Genomic DNA, 14,710 nt, shown 5'->3' with positions numbered 1-14,710 from the left:
CAGTGTTCTCCGGAGGGCCTTTGTGTGTCTGGTGCATGCCGGGGATGCCCATCCATCCCGCCACTTGCCCTACAGCGCTATGTACAGTGCCTTAGGCACAGACATGGCAGTCAGGGTGTCTGGGTTCTAGTCCTGATTCTGCCAATGACTTTCTGCATGACCTTTGAACAAAAGTCACTTGCCAAAAGTCTGGGCCTCGGTTTCCCCATTTGTAAAATGGGAGAAATAGTAGTCTCATGGGAGGGAGATTTGTCCAACTTAACTCATCTTAGTTAGTGTTTGGTGCTCTAGAAGAGTATAGTGTGTGTATCTATCCAAGGATAAAATACAGCTTAAACATAACATGGTGTGTGAAATATAGGAGGATTGTTGGATCCTGTTATGCCTCTCAGTAGTCCAGTTCTCTCACGAGCATTTGCATGGAACTTCCATTGACAAGTTTCCCTAGTGACTGGGTTTAAGGTTTGCTTTTGGAAGGAAGAGGGGTATTAGGTTTTTTAATGAAAGCTTTAAGCTTCCTATGGTGCTTTGCTGTGCTGTAGTGACATTGCCAGAAAGGACAGGTCCTGTTCTAAATTAAAAATCTAAGCTTGTGAAAACTAGTTTTTAAACTCTGAACACCCGTCCACTTTTATGTGTCAGGCTGCAAGAACCCCTTGCCCAAATCATTTAGAGTTTGTAGAAAAAATCTTTTCAACTCCAGACTCTCACTGAGGGTTTTCGAAGGGACTGAAGTCCAAATCAGGTTTAAAATGGAACTTGATTGAAAACTTAACTATGGAACAAGTACCATTGCTCTGTAGTGAATGTATAAACTATGCAGGATGCTTGTGATTACACTGCAGTCTTATTAGTCAGAAAAGAAGAGTCCTATTTTCCATGGAGTGTGGTGAATTTGTGTGCTTGCCATCTAGAGATCATGACATATTGTGTTTCACTTGCATTTCAGAAGTCTTTAGTATTTGGGCCAATGTGTCTGAATTTGTGGAACGGCAGCTCTCCATGAACAAGGTGGGACTCACATCTTATTCCTCCTCTTGAACCCAAATGTTTCTAATGATTCTGATGCACGCCCATGCCACTAAAACCTGTTACACACGCCTCCTCTTAAAGCAAGAGGCATGCACAGGCAGATCAAACCAAAGGTACATTGTAGTCCACAAATGTGCCACAGGCTTCTCTTACCTAGTTTACTGGGTTATTCAGCACAGTGTAGCATAGTAAAGTTAGATTAAAAAAAAACCCCATAGATCTATATGTAAAGAAGCTTAACACTTTTTACAGAAGTGGGAATTTTAGCCCTTTATGCCTGTTTTACATGCTAAGAACAGATTAAAAAACCCCATTGTGCTCATTTCTTTTGTTTTTAAAGGGGAAGTAACCCCCTTATTTTAAAAATTAGCCATCCACAAAATGGCAAATATATTAAGATTGGTACCAAGCCAATAGATTGCTCTGGGGATTCCAGAAAAATCTAGCAGTACCCTAACGCACATCTTTGCCAATTTCAATTCACTGTGTCTAACATGCATCCGAAGAAGTGGGTATTCACCCACGAAAGCTCATGCTCCTATACGTCTGTTAGTCTATAAGGTGCCACAGGACTCTTTGCTGCTTTTAAAGAAATATACGTTTCATAAGGTATTTAGATTGCTAAGTTAAGCACTTAGATCTTGCTCCTGCCAATCCTTGCTTGTAGGAGTAGTCCTTACTCGGGAATGTAGTCCAACTATAGCCTCTGGTGCTACTTGTGTGGGTAGGAGGCTGACTCATTGGGGTGAGGATTTGCAGAGTCGAGCTCTTTGGGGCTTCTCTAGATTAGGGATATTTATTTTGCTGTTACTACATCAATGATTTTTTTTCAAATAGCGAAAAGGGAGGGAGAGGAGAAAAATAGGAAATATTTGGTGCTTTCAGGGAGCTCTGAGAACTGCCCCATCCTGCTCCCCTGCACCGGAAAACATAAGGTGTGGATGGGATGTCAATCACCACCATCACAATGCTCTGGCATAGAATGACAAATTATGAATTGATTGCGATTATTTAGAAGCAAAAATGTTTCCCCTCCTTCCTGAATACTTATTATTGGTTATTTTTCAGGGTGTCCAAATACCAGGGCTTGGAACATTCTCTTTTTTAAGACAAAAATTAGATGTTGGCAACAATAAATTTATCCTTATTCAAAGACCTGTGTTTCTTCTGTCTGAGAAACTAGCCCAGATTCATGGACTCAAACTTGCCAAAATACACACTCCTGGTAAGAAGTTTGATTATGGCATTTGCCTTTCCTTGAAACATATTTGTCCTGTGCTATAAAATATCTGACAAGGTTAATAGTTAAGAAACCAAATGTGATACATGTATAGAATTCCTTCACTGATAACAACTTAAGCTCTGTTGAAAAGACACCAAGAGGGATTTCTTTACAAGACACCGTTGCTTTTATGTTTATATCTTGTGTAAGGTTAGAATGTTTCTGTTCGAAATGTTCTTTTACCTTCTGACTGTATAATGCCACATCTGTGGAGCTTTTATGGTAGCTGCAATATATTCTAATAAAACTTTATTACCACTGAAGTTCCACATGCATCTTGCACAAGACTTTAGCTCTGCAAATTCAAAGCTTTGTGTCAGGTTTTACGCATGCACAACTCCAAGTCAAAAGTGGCCTGCAACAGCTTTTTTATTTTATTTTAGTGGCACACACCTTAATATAGTAATCAGCTGGAGACAGCTTAAAATAGACCCAAACAAACAATAGATTTTATGAAGCACATGTACAGCCGTATGCATTCTGAACAAAAGTAGTTTCACATCAATACCACCATGTTTGCACAGAGTGGGGAGCAATGGTATTGATTATGCCTCTTCTGCAGCACCATGGGGTTGCTTTAAAAAAAAATCCTCTTTTGAGTTTGAGTCTCAGTCTGGTGCCCCCCCGGTGAGAGAGCACTGGTACTGAAGGCAGAGAAATTGGCAGACAAATTGTTAGGGCACTGTACTGTCGAAGGTAACAGATCTAAGAACTGGCCAGCACAGTCTTTCTACCATTTTAGCTATATTGGTTTGAAACTGGTATCATTAAATCGATGATGAGTATGGATGCAGTTACACTGTTTTCAAGGTGCCTTATATGGGTATGGCTTCTTATGGGAATAAGCTGCGCTTATACAGTAATGCTTATTCCCATCATAAGCAATGCAGATATACGGTACCTTTATACCTGCATAAATAGTGTACACACTTGGGGTTGTCCTATTTAACTATATCGGTTTTAAAGAAAATTGCACTCTTAACTGGAACAGTTAATTTGGTACAAAAACTGAGCGTAGACCAGGCCTGATTCTCCTCTGCATTATGTTGGGCTTATGCGGATTTCAATAGTAATGCGGAGTTAATAGTTACACTGGTATGCAGCAAAGGGTGTAATGGAGTGCAGAATCAGCCCCATATCTCTAAGATGAGTTGCAAAATGAAAGTTCTGATCACTTGTGGTTATCAAAGATCACTGTATTTAAGAATGGGGTCCTGGTTAAATTCTCACTCTGGTTTCATGTTCCATCCCCCTGCAATTTCAACTGCACACAGTATTCTTCACTTCCTGTCCTGAAATCCTGTGCTGTATAGCTGCCATGTTTCATTTTTGTATTTTCATATTGAGGAAGTCATCCCTGTATAGCTGGCATATCAGTTTGCTTTTAAAGAGCTTGGGGTCCTTCAGGATGACGAGGTATATGGAGTTGTAAGAAGGTTAGTAAAACGGATATGATAATAGCCTCATAAAGGTTTTGTGAGGCTTTATTCAAGGTTGTAAAGTGCTTTGCGCCTCTTACAGGAAGGTGCTACGTAAGTGCAAAATGTGACCCATTAATTCACAGCCTTGTTGCTGCTGTTATTTAGGAAGTCTGCTTGCTGTTTGAATTACTGGGTTCCCCTGATTGTTGATTTCAGGTGATATCCCAATTATTCAACTGAACTTCATCATGTTATCCCTGGAGGGTCCCTTTAACAGGGAGATAGTGGAAGGATGTGTAAAAGAGACCCTGCTTTTTTTCTCACGATCCATCGCTATCAAACAGAATGTTGAATTCACTTTCAAGGGAATTGGAGTTCTCGTTATCCGGGACAACAAAGTGAAAATGAAATTTTACAAAGATTTCCTTCAAGCCATGGATGGCAGTGGCAATCTCGTGAAAGCTCTTTCCAATGTAAGTTTATCATTTTCCCAGGAGAACTTAAATTATTTTGAGTCAGTATCAGTCAATAATGCCTATTAGGCAAGTGGTGAGTCACTCTGTGCACACAGCCAGTCTTGTATTGTATTATTCTTACCTTGTCCTCCCATATTATTATAATTTATTTATTATTTGTTTTCTGGTAGCGCCTAGTGGCCTCCACTAAGTTCAGAGCCCTGTTGAGCTTGGTGCTGTGGATACACATAGTAAGAGACAGTCCCTGATCAGCAGTGCTTACAATCTCAACAGACAGGACAGCTCAAAGGAAACACAGTTATCCTTATTTTAAAGATGGGGAACTGAGGCACATACAAAGTCAGGGTATGTCTACGCTATAATCGGAGATGCAATTGCAGCATATGTAGACATACCCAAGCTAGCTTTATTCTAGCTAGCTCAGGTGAATAGCAGTGAATCCATGGTGGCACGGTATGAGTCTGCTAGGGGGTCTGAGTATGGACGCAGGTGGCTAGCCTGTGCTGTCATGATTTCACTGCTATTGGTACCTGAGCTTGCTAGATTAAAGCTAGTTTGGGTATGTCTACATGTGCTGCAATCACACCTCTGATTGTAGTGTAGACATGCCCTAAGTGACTTGCCCAAGGACACGCAAGAAGGCTGTGGCAGAGTCTGGAACAAAACCCTGATCTCCTGAGTCCCATCCAGTGTCTCTCTCCCAATCCTATGTATTGCATCTTGTCATAATGCTCTCTGGAACAGGGACCATCTCTTGACTACATGTTTGTTCAACCTTTAGCACAACAGGGCCCTGATCAGCACCTCTAGGTGCTACTGTTGTACAAATGAATAATAGTACTCTGGGCAAAGAAAAAGAAGGCCTGAGTTTGTGTCCTTCCTTGGTACGAGGACAGACATTTTAGTAGTGGGAAAGACTTGCTGCAACTTTGTGAATGAAACCTTAACTGAACTAATTGCAGTCTGTTCAAATCCATAATCTGCAGGAACTGTACAAACCAACCAACCAAGCAGTGCTTTAAAACCATGCTAGTAACATGTGTTAACCATGTACCTGTCTCCACTTGCTTCTCTACTGGAAAGTAAATAGCCTCTTTATTGAGTCTAATGATTCCTGACCACTCAGAAATCATGACAATATTATCATTCATTATCAGTGATTGGCTGGGACAGTTTCTATCAGTTACAATGAAGGGCAAATGTGAATGAAATAGGATTTTGTGACAGGATTTTGAAGTAGCAGCCTGTTGTTTTAGAAGTAGAAAGGGTTGCCTTGTTTGTTACCTGCTAGACAATGTCCTCTGAGTTATCTCAAATGTTTGTTGTTGTAGAGGCCCGGGACGGGGGATTCAGTTATTTCAGGAAGAGAAACTGCAATGTCTCAGTCCCGTGCTTGCAGTGTTGTCATGTTTCCAAGGTGAGTACTTTTGCTTCTTTACCAGTTCACTGACCAAGCTAGCATCTCCTATCTTACATTTGGGAGCCCTGAATCTATTGTGTTAGGGCTTGTCTCCACATGGAATTATTACTCCAGAATACCTATTCAGGGTAGCTATTCCAGGATAACTCTGTGTGAGCACTCTTATTCTTTAAAAAAAGATTAAGCTAAATTGGAACAAGGCACTTTTATCCCAGGATCAGAGAGTCCACTCATGGAGTTATTTAGGAATAGTTGTTGCACTTTAACTTCACACTTTAACATAATCTGAATTAACTTCCAAGTGTAGACAAGGTTAGATAATGATTTTCATAATGCTTCACTTGCCTCATCTCTTTCTTTTGTGTAAGATTTCAAAAAGTTAAAATATGTACACTGTCTGATTTTTACATGAACAGCTTCCCTTAAATTATGGATCTGGCCTTGGACTTACAAAAGTCATATGGTCATGTAATTTTACTGGTATTTGTGGCATTCAATTGAATGAATACCTACCACCAGTCTTCCTGGGTAGAAGATCCACAGTAAAAAGTGACAAGTCAAAAAGATATCTTGCTTCCCTCTTCAATAGCAATGGAATATGGTAATTCCCTTCCCTTCCTAACCTAACTGAGGTACACAACCTCCCAGGGAACCATTTGCTCCTTTCCCCCAGAGGAGGAGTTCCACCCTTTCTCCCCCTTCCTGCCCCCATGACACTGGTTCAGAACAGGAACTATCCATTCATGTAACAGTTATGGGCTTAAAATATGACACGTTGTGAATCATCGGGGTAGATTTTCACCATTAGAAAACAAGGACTTTCCAATAGTATAAATCATTTATTTCTAGTCCTAGTACCTCATGATATGTTGAACTGTAAAATTACAGCACTGTCATGATATTTTAGGTAATTTTTAGAGGTTTTTAAAATATATTAGTTATATTTTTTCCTCTCCCTCCGAGTCCCATTTGGGTGGACTTTAGGTAACTGAAGGGCTGATCCTGAGAGGTGCTGAGTACCCATTACCACCTTTACTTCTGCACTGCAGCTGCGGGGGCCGCTGCCTTCAGGGCTGGGTGCCTGGCCAGCAGCTCCTGCTCTCCGACCACCCAGCTCTGAAGTCAGTGCAGAAGTAAGGGAGGCAATACCACAACCTACCTACAATAACCTTGCGACCCCCCTCCCCTCACAACCCCCGTTGGGTCAGGACCCCAGTTTGAGAAATGCTCGTCTCCCCCATGAAAGCTGTATAATATAGGGTAAACGTACACAAAAGACCAGATTTCACGGGGGAAGACCAGATTTCACAGTCCGTGGTGCGTTTTTCATGGCCGTGGATTTGGTAGGGCCCTAAACATAGAGCTTTGGTGTCCTTCAGTATAAAAGGGGTTATAGAAATGTAAATGCTGAGAATAGTTAAGTAAATTGAATACTTTCTGCCTTACTTCATGACATAGATTGCCATAAAGAATAATTTTTGTTACTGTCCATTTTTATGTAAATCATTTTACATGCATAATCCTTAAGGCTGCTATATATTCTGCTTTTGAAAAGTACAATCTTTACAGTCGTGCTAAAGATACTTGTGTGACCAGGTTACTAATACAACACTGTGCCTTCTATTCTGGCATAGGTTCTACAAAAGAAACTGACGTCTTTTCCTTGTTTCCAGGATTGAGTTGAAGGAAACAGACAACAAAGCAGCCATGGAAACCATCATAGAAGAACGTGAAAAGTCCAACAAAGAAAAGGAGCTAATAGAAAAAGAGAGAGCTCATAGTAACAGTAGCAGTAAAAAAGGTAGGTTGTCAATTGAATATTGATACAGGTTCATTGTCATTCACTTGTTAGACAATAGGGGCCAGGTTTAAAATGTGCAGTTTGCACATCGTCTGGGACACATTTAACAGTTGTAAGTATCCATCGTGGCAATGATCAGTCATGCTAACCATCGTGGAAAGGAATCACAAAAGGGTCCAGCCTTTTCAATTCAAGAGGATATTTCCACTCAACTCTAATACCTAGGCTGTATTGCAAAAGGCTCTCTGCAGTTTTATGAGTTTGGCTAGGCAAAAAGCATTGAAAGTTGAGAAAATCTATTAGCATTCCAATATGGTGTGTGCCTCGTACAAAATCACAGCTGGCTTTTCTTTGGAGAGAAAGCATCCTCCTGTGATGATCATTTGAAGGCTGCCAGCCTATGCCAGTACCGAATTCTATCTTTAAAGCTGGGAAGCAATTTTCATTCTAACCCTCACTTTCAAGTTGCTCATAAACTTCACAAAAATAATCCGTTAGGGCTGTAAATTCTGATGCTTAGGGTTTATCTCCACAGGAAAGTTTTATCAGTATATTGGTAAAAATAAACTAGTATAACTCCCTGTGTGGACACTTTTATTTTGGTATAACTACAGTATATTGGTTTACAGTCACACCTTAGCTTATACTGGTGTAACTTTCCTGTGTAGACAAGTCATGAGTCTCAGCCCAATGAGCCACGTTTTGCATTGTGCTTTATCGATGGACAGGGAATGGGGTCTGAGTCTAGCTGGTCAATTTATGGATAAGTTAGGAAGAGACAAATAAATCAGAAGTTATTCAGAGAAAAGCAGCTAAAAATGCTTTAACCCGGAGGGATTGATAGCATTGATAGAAAGTGGCTGGCGTGCTTTGGAGGCTCTGAGCACCTGCAGCTCTCATTGAATTCAGCTGAAAATCAGTCCACTGCTGTATAGTTTTGCCAAATTAAGCAGGGCTGAGATAACCATCTTCAGTTATTTATTGTTTTGGGGCTATAACCAGGGCTTATGGGATGAAATTAAGCAGAGGAAAACTTAGACTAACTGAGCCAGATGCTGGAGCTACATCATTTTATACCGGCTGAGGCTCTGTCCCACTCTCATGGAAAATATTCCTGACACTGAGATCTATTAGGCTGTGCTACAGTCTCCCTATGGCACTGATAGCCCCATTCGTTGGAGCACAGTATAGTGTGGGGAATGATGCTGCACTGTAGAAGTTAAGAGCTGGGAAAGACCCATGATATGATTTTGTGTCAGACAAGTATTAAAACCTGTAGGCAACTGAAACTCCTCCATAACTAATGTAGTTCAGTGGTAAAAGAATGGTTTTACGGCACTGGAATCAATGGATGTACTCACAGAATAAGTGACTGCTAAGGCTATCAGAATCTGTTCCCAAGGCATTTTTAAATCATGGAAATGCTGCAGCACATCTATTGTGTGTGTCTTGTGTGAGCTCCCATGCTGTCCTGGTCTAAGTTGTCACAGAGATGCTGTTCTTGGGATTTTCCTTGTTTCACAATTACAGAGAATCTTCCCATTAAGCGCCTTCTGTCCCGACAATCTATTGTTCCTGCCAAAGTGTCAGGGTTCAATCTGACTGATGAGCTGGAGAAGAACATCAAGCAAAAGAATGCCCCTGAAAGGTGAGACTCCCTGGGAGCTGTGGATAAGGGTAACTATAAGCTTTTCAGTGTCTTGATCTTGCATTTAAATGCAGCTACAATGTCTGTATTAATTGTGAAAAGGAAAAAAGAAAATTATTTATTAAACTAATGAGGAAGGGGGATAAAATTTTCAAAAGTGCCCAAATCCCATTTTCAAACATGACCTGGGGGCAGTTTTCAAAGATATTTAGGCAACTAAAGATGCAGATAAGCGCCTAGTGGGATTTTCAAAAGCACCAAACAAGTTCCACCACTACCTTTTCCTGCTCCTCCAGTGGCTGTGTTTTGGGCGGGGCCTGATCGATAGACATGCTCTAAAGTGGCCCCTGAGCGTGTCTACTAAATCAGGGCCTGCAGGTGAGACAGGCAGGGGAATGCCTAGTTTGTGAATCCCATTGGGACTTATGAGCGAGTCAAGTTCTGAGCTTCTTGGTGGTGTCAGGACACCGGCTGTGCGCTGACAGAAATTTAGGCACCTAGTGGACTTACCAATGGAAACCTTGGTGCTTAGGGACCTTAGACTCCGACAAGGTTAGCCAGTGGCTGAGTGGGTTTTGAGGACCTACGTTTTGGACTTAAATGCCTAAAGTGGCAGTTAGGCACCTAAGTCCCCCTTGTGAATCCCACCTTTAGGAGCCTAAGTTCCATTGGCTTTCAATGAGATGTAGGCTCCTAAGTCCCTGAGTCACTTTAGAAAAATGGCAAATAAGCTCCCACGTCATTTAGGTGCTTTTGAAATTGTTACCTGAATCTGCTTGATGTGGCAGACTCAGGCTCTGAGTAAAGGCTTTAGAATGTGGCCAATATTTTGTATCTTTGTGTCCATTAGCAGTAATCCTCTGAAGTTGGCTAAGTAAGTAGATTTAATTTGTGTTTATTAGAATTATTGTACAAACATGTCAAAATCTAAGCTATTTGGGGATGAATAGTATAAATGGGCATCTTCCGTACAATGTCCCTGGGATGCCAAGTTCCAGCTTATCCCTCGATCAGTGGATCAGTGTACCAGTTTATTTTCTTGAGATAAAAGTTAATTACCTAAGTAAACTAAGATTAAAAATTCCCGTTGACTGAAGCTTTTATCATGCAACAGCCCTTTAAAAAACCCCAAGTCTACGGTAAGGGTGTGCTATTGGCTCATCTCACAGTGCCATTGGGTCATCTCACATTTTCTTGCTGGCTGGGAGGTATGGTACAGGTTTTTGTGAACGTCTGGTGTCTACTTCGTTTTTGTCTGACGCCATCTCCATTTTGTATCTGATAGTTTGGTAACTAAATGCAAACAATTATTCAAGAGGTTCAGGATCCTCTTACTATTCACTGTGGAGTTGAGTGAACCTGATCCTCCTCCTTGCTGAGAACAGTCTGCAGAGTTTATAAACATTTAATGGACGAGAGACTCAGAGTGCTCGTCTAATGGCTTCTAAATGTTTTCACTGCTTGTCTGAGCTTTGTTCGACACTATCAGTGTTCCGGGAGGTCACTGAGACCCAATTCAGCCATGATTAAACATGTAGGAGCTCTTTGTTTTAATTTGATGGATACTGCTTTACAGAGCAAAGTGAAATTCAAACTTCTCATGCACCAAGGGGATAGAACAGTGCCCGTCTCCATTGTTTGTCTGGGGTTTAATCAGTTAACCTAGAGGCTTTTTCTTTTGTACTAAAGCTTATTACTGTGATGGGCACAATAGAATCACCAGAGATCGATAGGTAGATAGAGTTGTTTCTCTCACCACATTGCTTTCTCTTCATTTACAGCTTTCAGAGTAGCAGCCGTGTTAGTCTGTATCCTCAAAAAGAACAGGAATACTGGTGGCACCTTAGAGACTAACAAATTTATTAGAGCATAAGCTTTCGTGGGCTACAACCCACTTCTTCGGATGCATATAGAGTGAAAAGTTTTCACTCTATATGCATCCGAAGAAGTGGGTTGTAGCCCACGAAAGCTTATGCTCTAATAAATTTGTTAGTCTCTAAGGTGCCACCAGTACTCCTGTTCATTTACAGCATTCGCCACTAGCAATCTATCTATACTGATCTTAGGTACTTATATGGCCCCCATCACCGTAGTGCCTCACAATCTGTAGTGTATTTAAATGTATGTACAATGCCGGGTGTAACTGTCCCCCCAAGTGCCTGACATTTAGATTACGCTGTTAGTTAAATAGCGAGAGGGGCCTGGATCTGAGACACCTTCAGCTTTAGGGAAGTTCAGACAAGATGAGAGTTGCTGTTCAGGATCGTCGTCTCCCCTTCTCTGTTCATTTGAATACAGTCAATGAAATAGGAGAAAACTGAATGCAAGTTTCCATTCCCTGCCTTATTTATTGGTCATTTAAAGATGTACATCGCTGCTTTGCATCTGAACCATCTCTCTGCCTCTGTGTCCCTTATCACCACAGCAGCTGTGCACCTCACAGACTCTATTGAATTTATTCTCGCCATGCGCCTGTGAGGGGGCAAGTGCTGTTATCCCTGTTTTACAGTCACACAGGGAGTCTGCATCAGAGCTGGGAACTGGGCCATTGGACCATTAACCATTGGACGATCCTCAGTAGACGATGGATTGGACCCTAAATGATTTGTAGCACATTTTTTATTCAGCAACTATAAATGCAAGTGAATTCCTGCAGAGTTCTGTGTACTGCTTTTCTGTTTCTCCATGTGGTAATTTAGTTTACTGAAGACTTGTTTATCCCTGTATTTAGGTATTCCTTCCTGGGCACATTTGGCTAACTGCGGTTTTACTGTGTTTCTACTCCTAGAATTGTTTCTGGGTCAGGCTGTGACGGGGTGCATGGTAAAGCATCATATGTGCACCCTGATGGCAAATTAGTTACTGGCTGTGACACAGGGTATGACCACACTGGCACTAGAGGTTTATTTCCAGCTCAGGTAGACATACCTGCACTAGCTCTGATCAAGGTTGTGATGGGTTGGATCACAGAAACCCCCTTGGAAGCTGACAACTGATGTGCCAAGGCTACCTTTGCTCCTGTTTTCCCTGCCAGCTCAGGACTCCAGCACCCTGTCTTGCTGAACCAGACACTCCCGTCTGCTCCAACAAAGACCCAGGGTCTGAATTACTTGTCCCAAAGCTGCAGGTTTACCTGAAAACAGCTCACTGAAGTGTGCTTGTCTTTATCACTCAGATGCCCAACTCCCAATGGGGTCTAAACCCAAATGAATCCGTTTTACCCTGTATAAAGCTTATGCAGGGTAAACTCATAAATTGTTCGCCCTCTATAACACTGATAGAGAGATATGCACAGTTGTTTGCTCCCCCAGGTATTAATACATACTCTGAAAAAAGAAGAACAGGAGGACTTGTGGCACCTTAGAGACTAACAAATTTATTAGAGCATAAGCTTTCGTGGACTACAGCCCACTTCTTCGGATGCATATAGAATGGTGGGCTGTAGTCCACGAAAGCTTATGCTCTAATAAATTTGTTAGTCTCTAAGGTGCCACAAGTCCTCCTGTTCTTCTTTTTGCGGATACAGACTAACACGGCTGCTATTCTGAAACCTTACATACTCTGAGTTAATTAATAAGTAAAAAGTGATTTTATTAAATACAGAAAGTAGGATTTAAGTGGTTCTAAGTAGTAACAGACAGAACAAAGTAAGTCACCAAGCAAAATAAAATAGAATGCGCAAATCTATGTCTAATCAAACTAAATACAGATACTCTCACCCTTAGAGATGCTTCAGTAAGTTTTTTCCTCAGACTGGACACCTTCCAGGCCTGGGCACAAGTCTTTCCTCTGGTACAGCTCTTGTTCCAGCTTAGGTGGTAGCTAGGGGATTCTTCATGATGGCTCTCCTCTCTCTCCCTTTGTTCTGTTCCCACCCCTTTATATATCTTTTGCATAAGGCGGGAACCCTTTGTCCCTCTGGGTTTCCACCCCCTCCTCACTGGAAAAGCACCAGGTTAAAGATGGATTCCAGTTCAGGTGACATGATCACATGTCACTGTAAGACTTCATTACCCACTTGCCAGCACACACATATACAGGAAGACTCACAGGTAAAACACAGCCATCTGCAGACAATGGTCCTGGTTAATGGGAGTCATCAAGATTCCAAACCACCATTAATGGCCCACACTTTGCATAATTACAATAGGCCCTCAGAGTTATATTTTATATTTCTAGTTTTAGATACAAGAGTGGTACATTTATACAAATAGGATGATCACACTCAGTAGATTATAAGCTTTGTAATGGTACCTTACAAGAGACCTTTTGCATGAAGCATATCCCAGTTACATTATATTCACTTATGATCATGTTTTTATAAAACCATATAGACTGCAACGTCACAAAGGTAGCATGCTAAAAATAGAAGTGTAGCTGTGGCGGCGCTTGTGGCAGGACAGGCTAACTGCCCCAGTACGATCCTGTCTGAAACCCTACTTGGGGGGATAGCTGGTCCTGTGGCTTGTGTTGCTGCAGCCACCTGGCTATTTTAGCATGCTACCTCGGTCAGAGCTAGCGCAGGTATGTCGACTGAGCTGGGAATTACACCTCCTACTCCAGCATAACCATACATTGGAACAGTCTGTCAGTTGAAGCTTATGGTCCTGATCTTATGGTTTTGAAGCCAATGCAAAGACTCCCCATATAAGCCCATGAGTTCAGAGGCCGATTAAGGCAAGGTCCAGGCCATGTAGCTGAGGAAGTGCAGGAGCCAATATTGCAGCTGTGAGCAACCAGGGGAGTAGCACACACTTGAGCACTGCTGAATGACTCGTGCTGCAGCAGGAACAAGACAGGGGCTAGCTCTCCAGTGCTCTGGGTGACAAGACCTAAGGGAAGAAAGGAGGGCAGCAGTTGAGAGCCCTGTGACTTGTGACTGGCTGTTTGGGAGCACCAATGAGGTTTTTTCTTTGTTCTTTTTACTCGAAGATGTAGCAACTATTTAGAGAATTTGGGCCCCGCTTAGTCTTAAGCCACCTCTTTATGTGTGGACACTATCCTCTGGTGTGCATTCATGAACATGTGTTTAGTGAACATGTGGTGAAGCAAACTCCACTGCAAAACAGCCTTATGCCCAGTGTGTTGGTGTCTGTACACAGCACTTGTAATAAACTGATGCACATGTCCTGTTGTGTATTCCTAGTGCAACATCACCTGCTCCTCCGTGTTTCTCAAAGACAGAAACTGACTGCGGTCCCAACCTAATTCATGCTACTGGACCCAGAACCCCATCCCCTCTTTGTCAAGATCATGGTAGGGCTGGACAGGTACAATATATGGATTTTATGTACTTATTATGTCACTTTTTAATCATAGCAAAATGTGGTTACCTGGGGATTGATTTTAAAACTGTCCCTAATGGCTGTTCACTATAACATTCAATTACTGTTTGTATAGGCCATATTGGATCTTACTTAAAAGAAGGGTAGCCGTGTTAGTCTGAATCTGTAAAAAGCAACAGAGGGTCCTGTGGCACCTTTGAGACTAACAGAAGTATTGGGAGCATAAGCTTTCGTGGGTAAGAACCTCACTTCTTGCATCTGAAGAAGTGAGGTTCTTACCCACGAAAGCTTATGCTCCCAATACTTCTGTTAGTCTCAAAGGTGCCACAGGACCCTCTGTTGCTT

At 41.8% G+C, this 14,710-nt stretch overlaps 1 protein-coding gene across 2 annotated transcripts in view; it reads left to right on the top strand.

Annotated features, from left to right (window-relative positions):
* CCDC81 (coiled-coil domain containing 81) overlaps positions 1-14,710 on the top strand; it is a 47,974-nt gene that overhangs the window by 369 nt on the left and 32,895 nt on the right. For both annotated transcript variants that reach the window (XM_065581690.1, XM_024107503.3), the window contains exons 2-8: positions 950-1,011; positions 2,101-2,257; positions 3,952-4,208; positions 5,543-5,628; positions 7,305-7,432; positions 8,963-9,080; positions 14,227-14,350. In XM_065581690.1, coding sequence (XP_065437762.1) covers positions 950-1,011; positions 2,101-2,257; positions 3,952-4,208; positions 5,543-5,628; positions 7,305-7,432; positions 8,963-9,080; positions 14,227-14,350 — 932 coding nt within the window. The remainder of the gene's footprint in view (positions 1-949; positions 1,012-2,100; positions 2,258-3,951; positions 4,209-5,542; positions 5,629-7,304; positions 7,433-8,962; positions 9,081-14,226; positions 14,351-14,710) is intronic.

The sequence above is a fragment of the Chrysemys picta genome, chromosome 1 (assembly GCF_011386835.1).
Source record: "Chrysemys picta bellii isolate R12L10 chromosome 1, ASM1138683v2, whole genome shotgun sequence".
Classification (NCBI taxonomy): domain Eukaryota; kingdom Metazoa; phylum Chordata; order Testudines; family Emydidae; genus Chrysemys; species Chrysemys picta.
The sequence above is the reverse complement of the archived record's forward strand: the minus strand, read 5'-3'. Positions and strand labels throughout refer to the sequence as shown.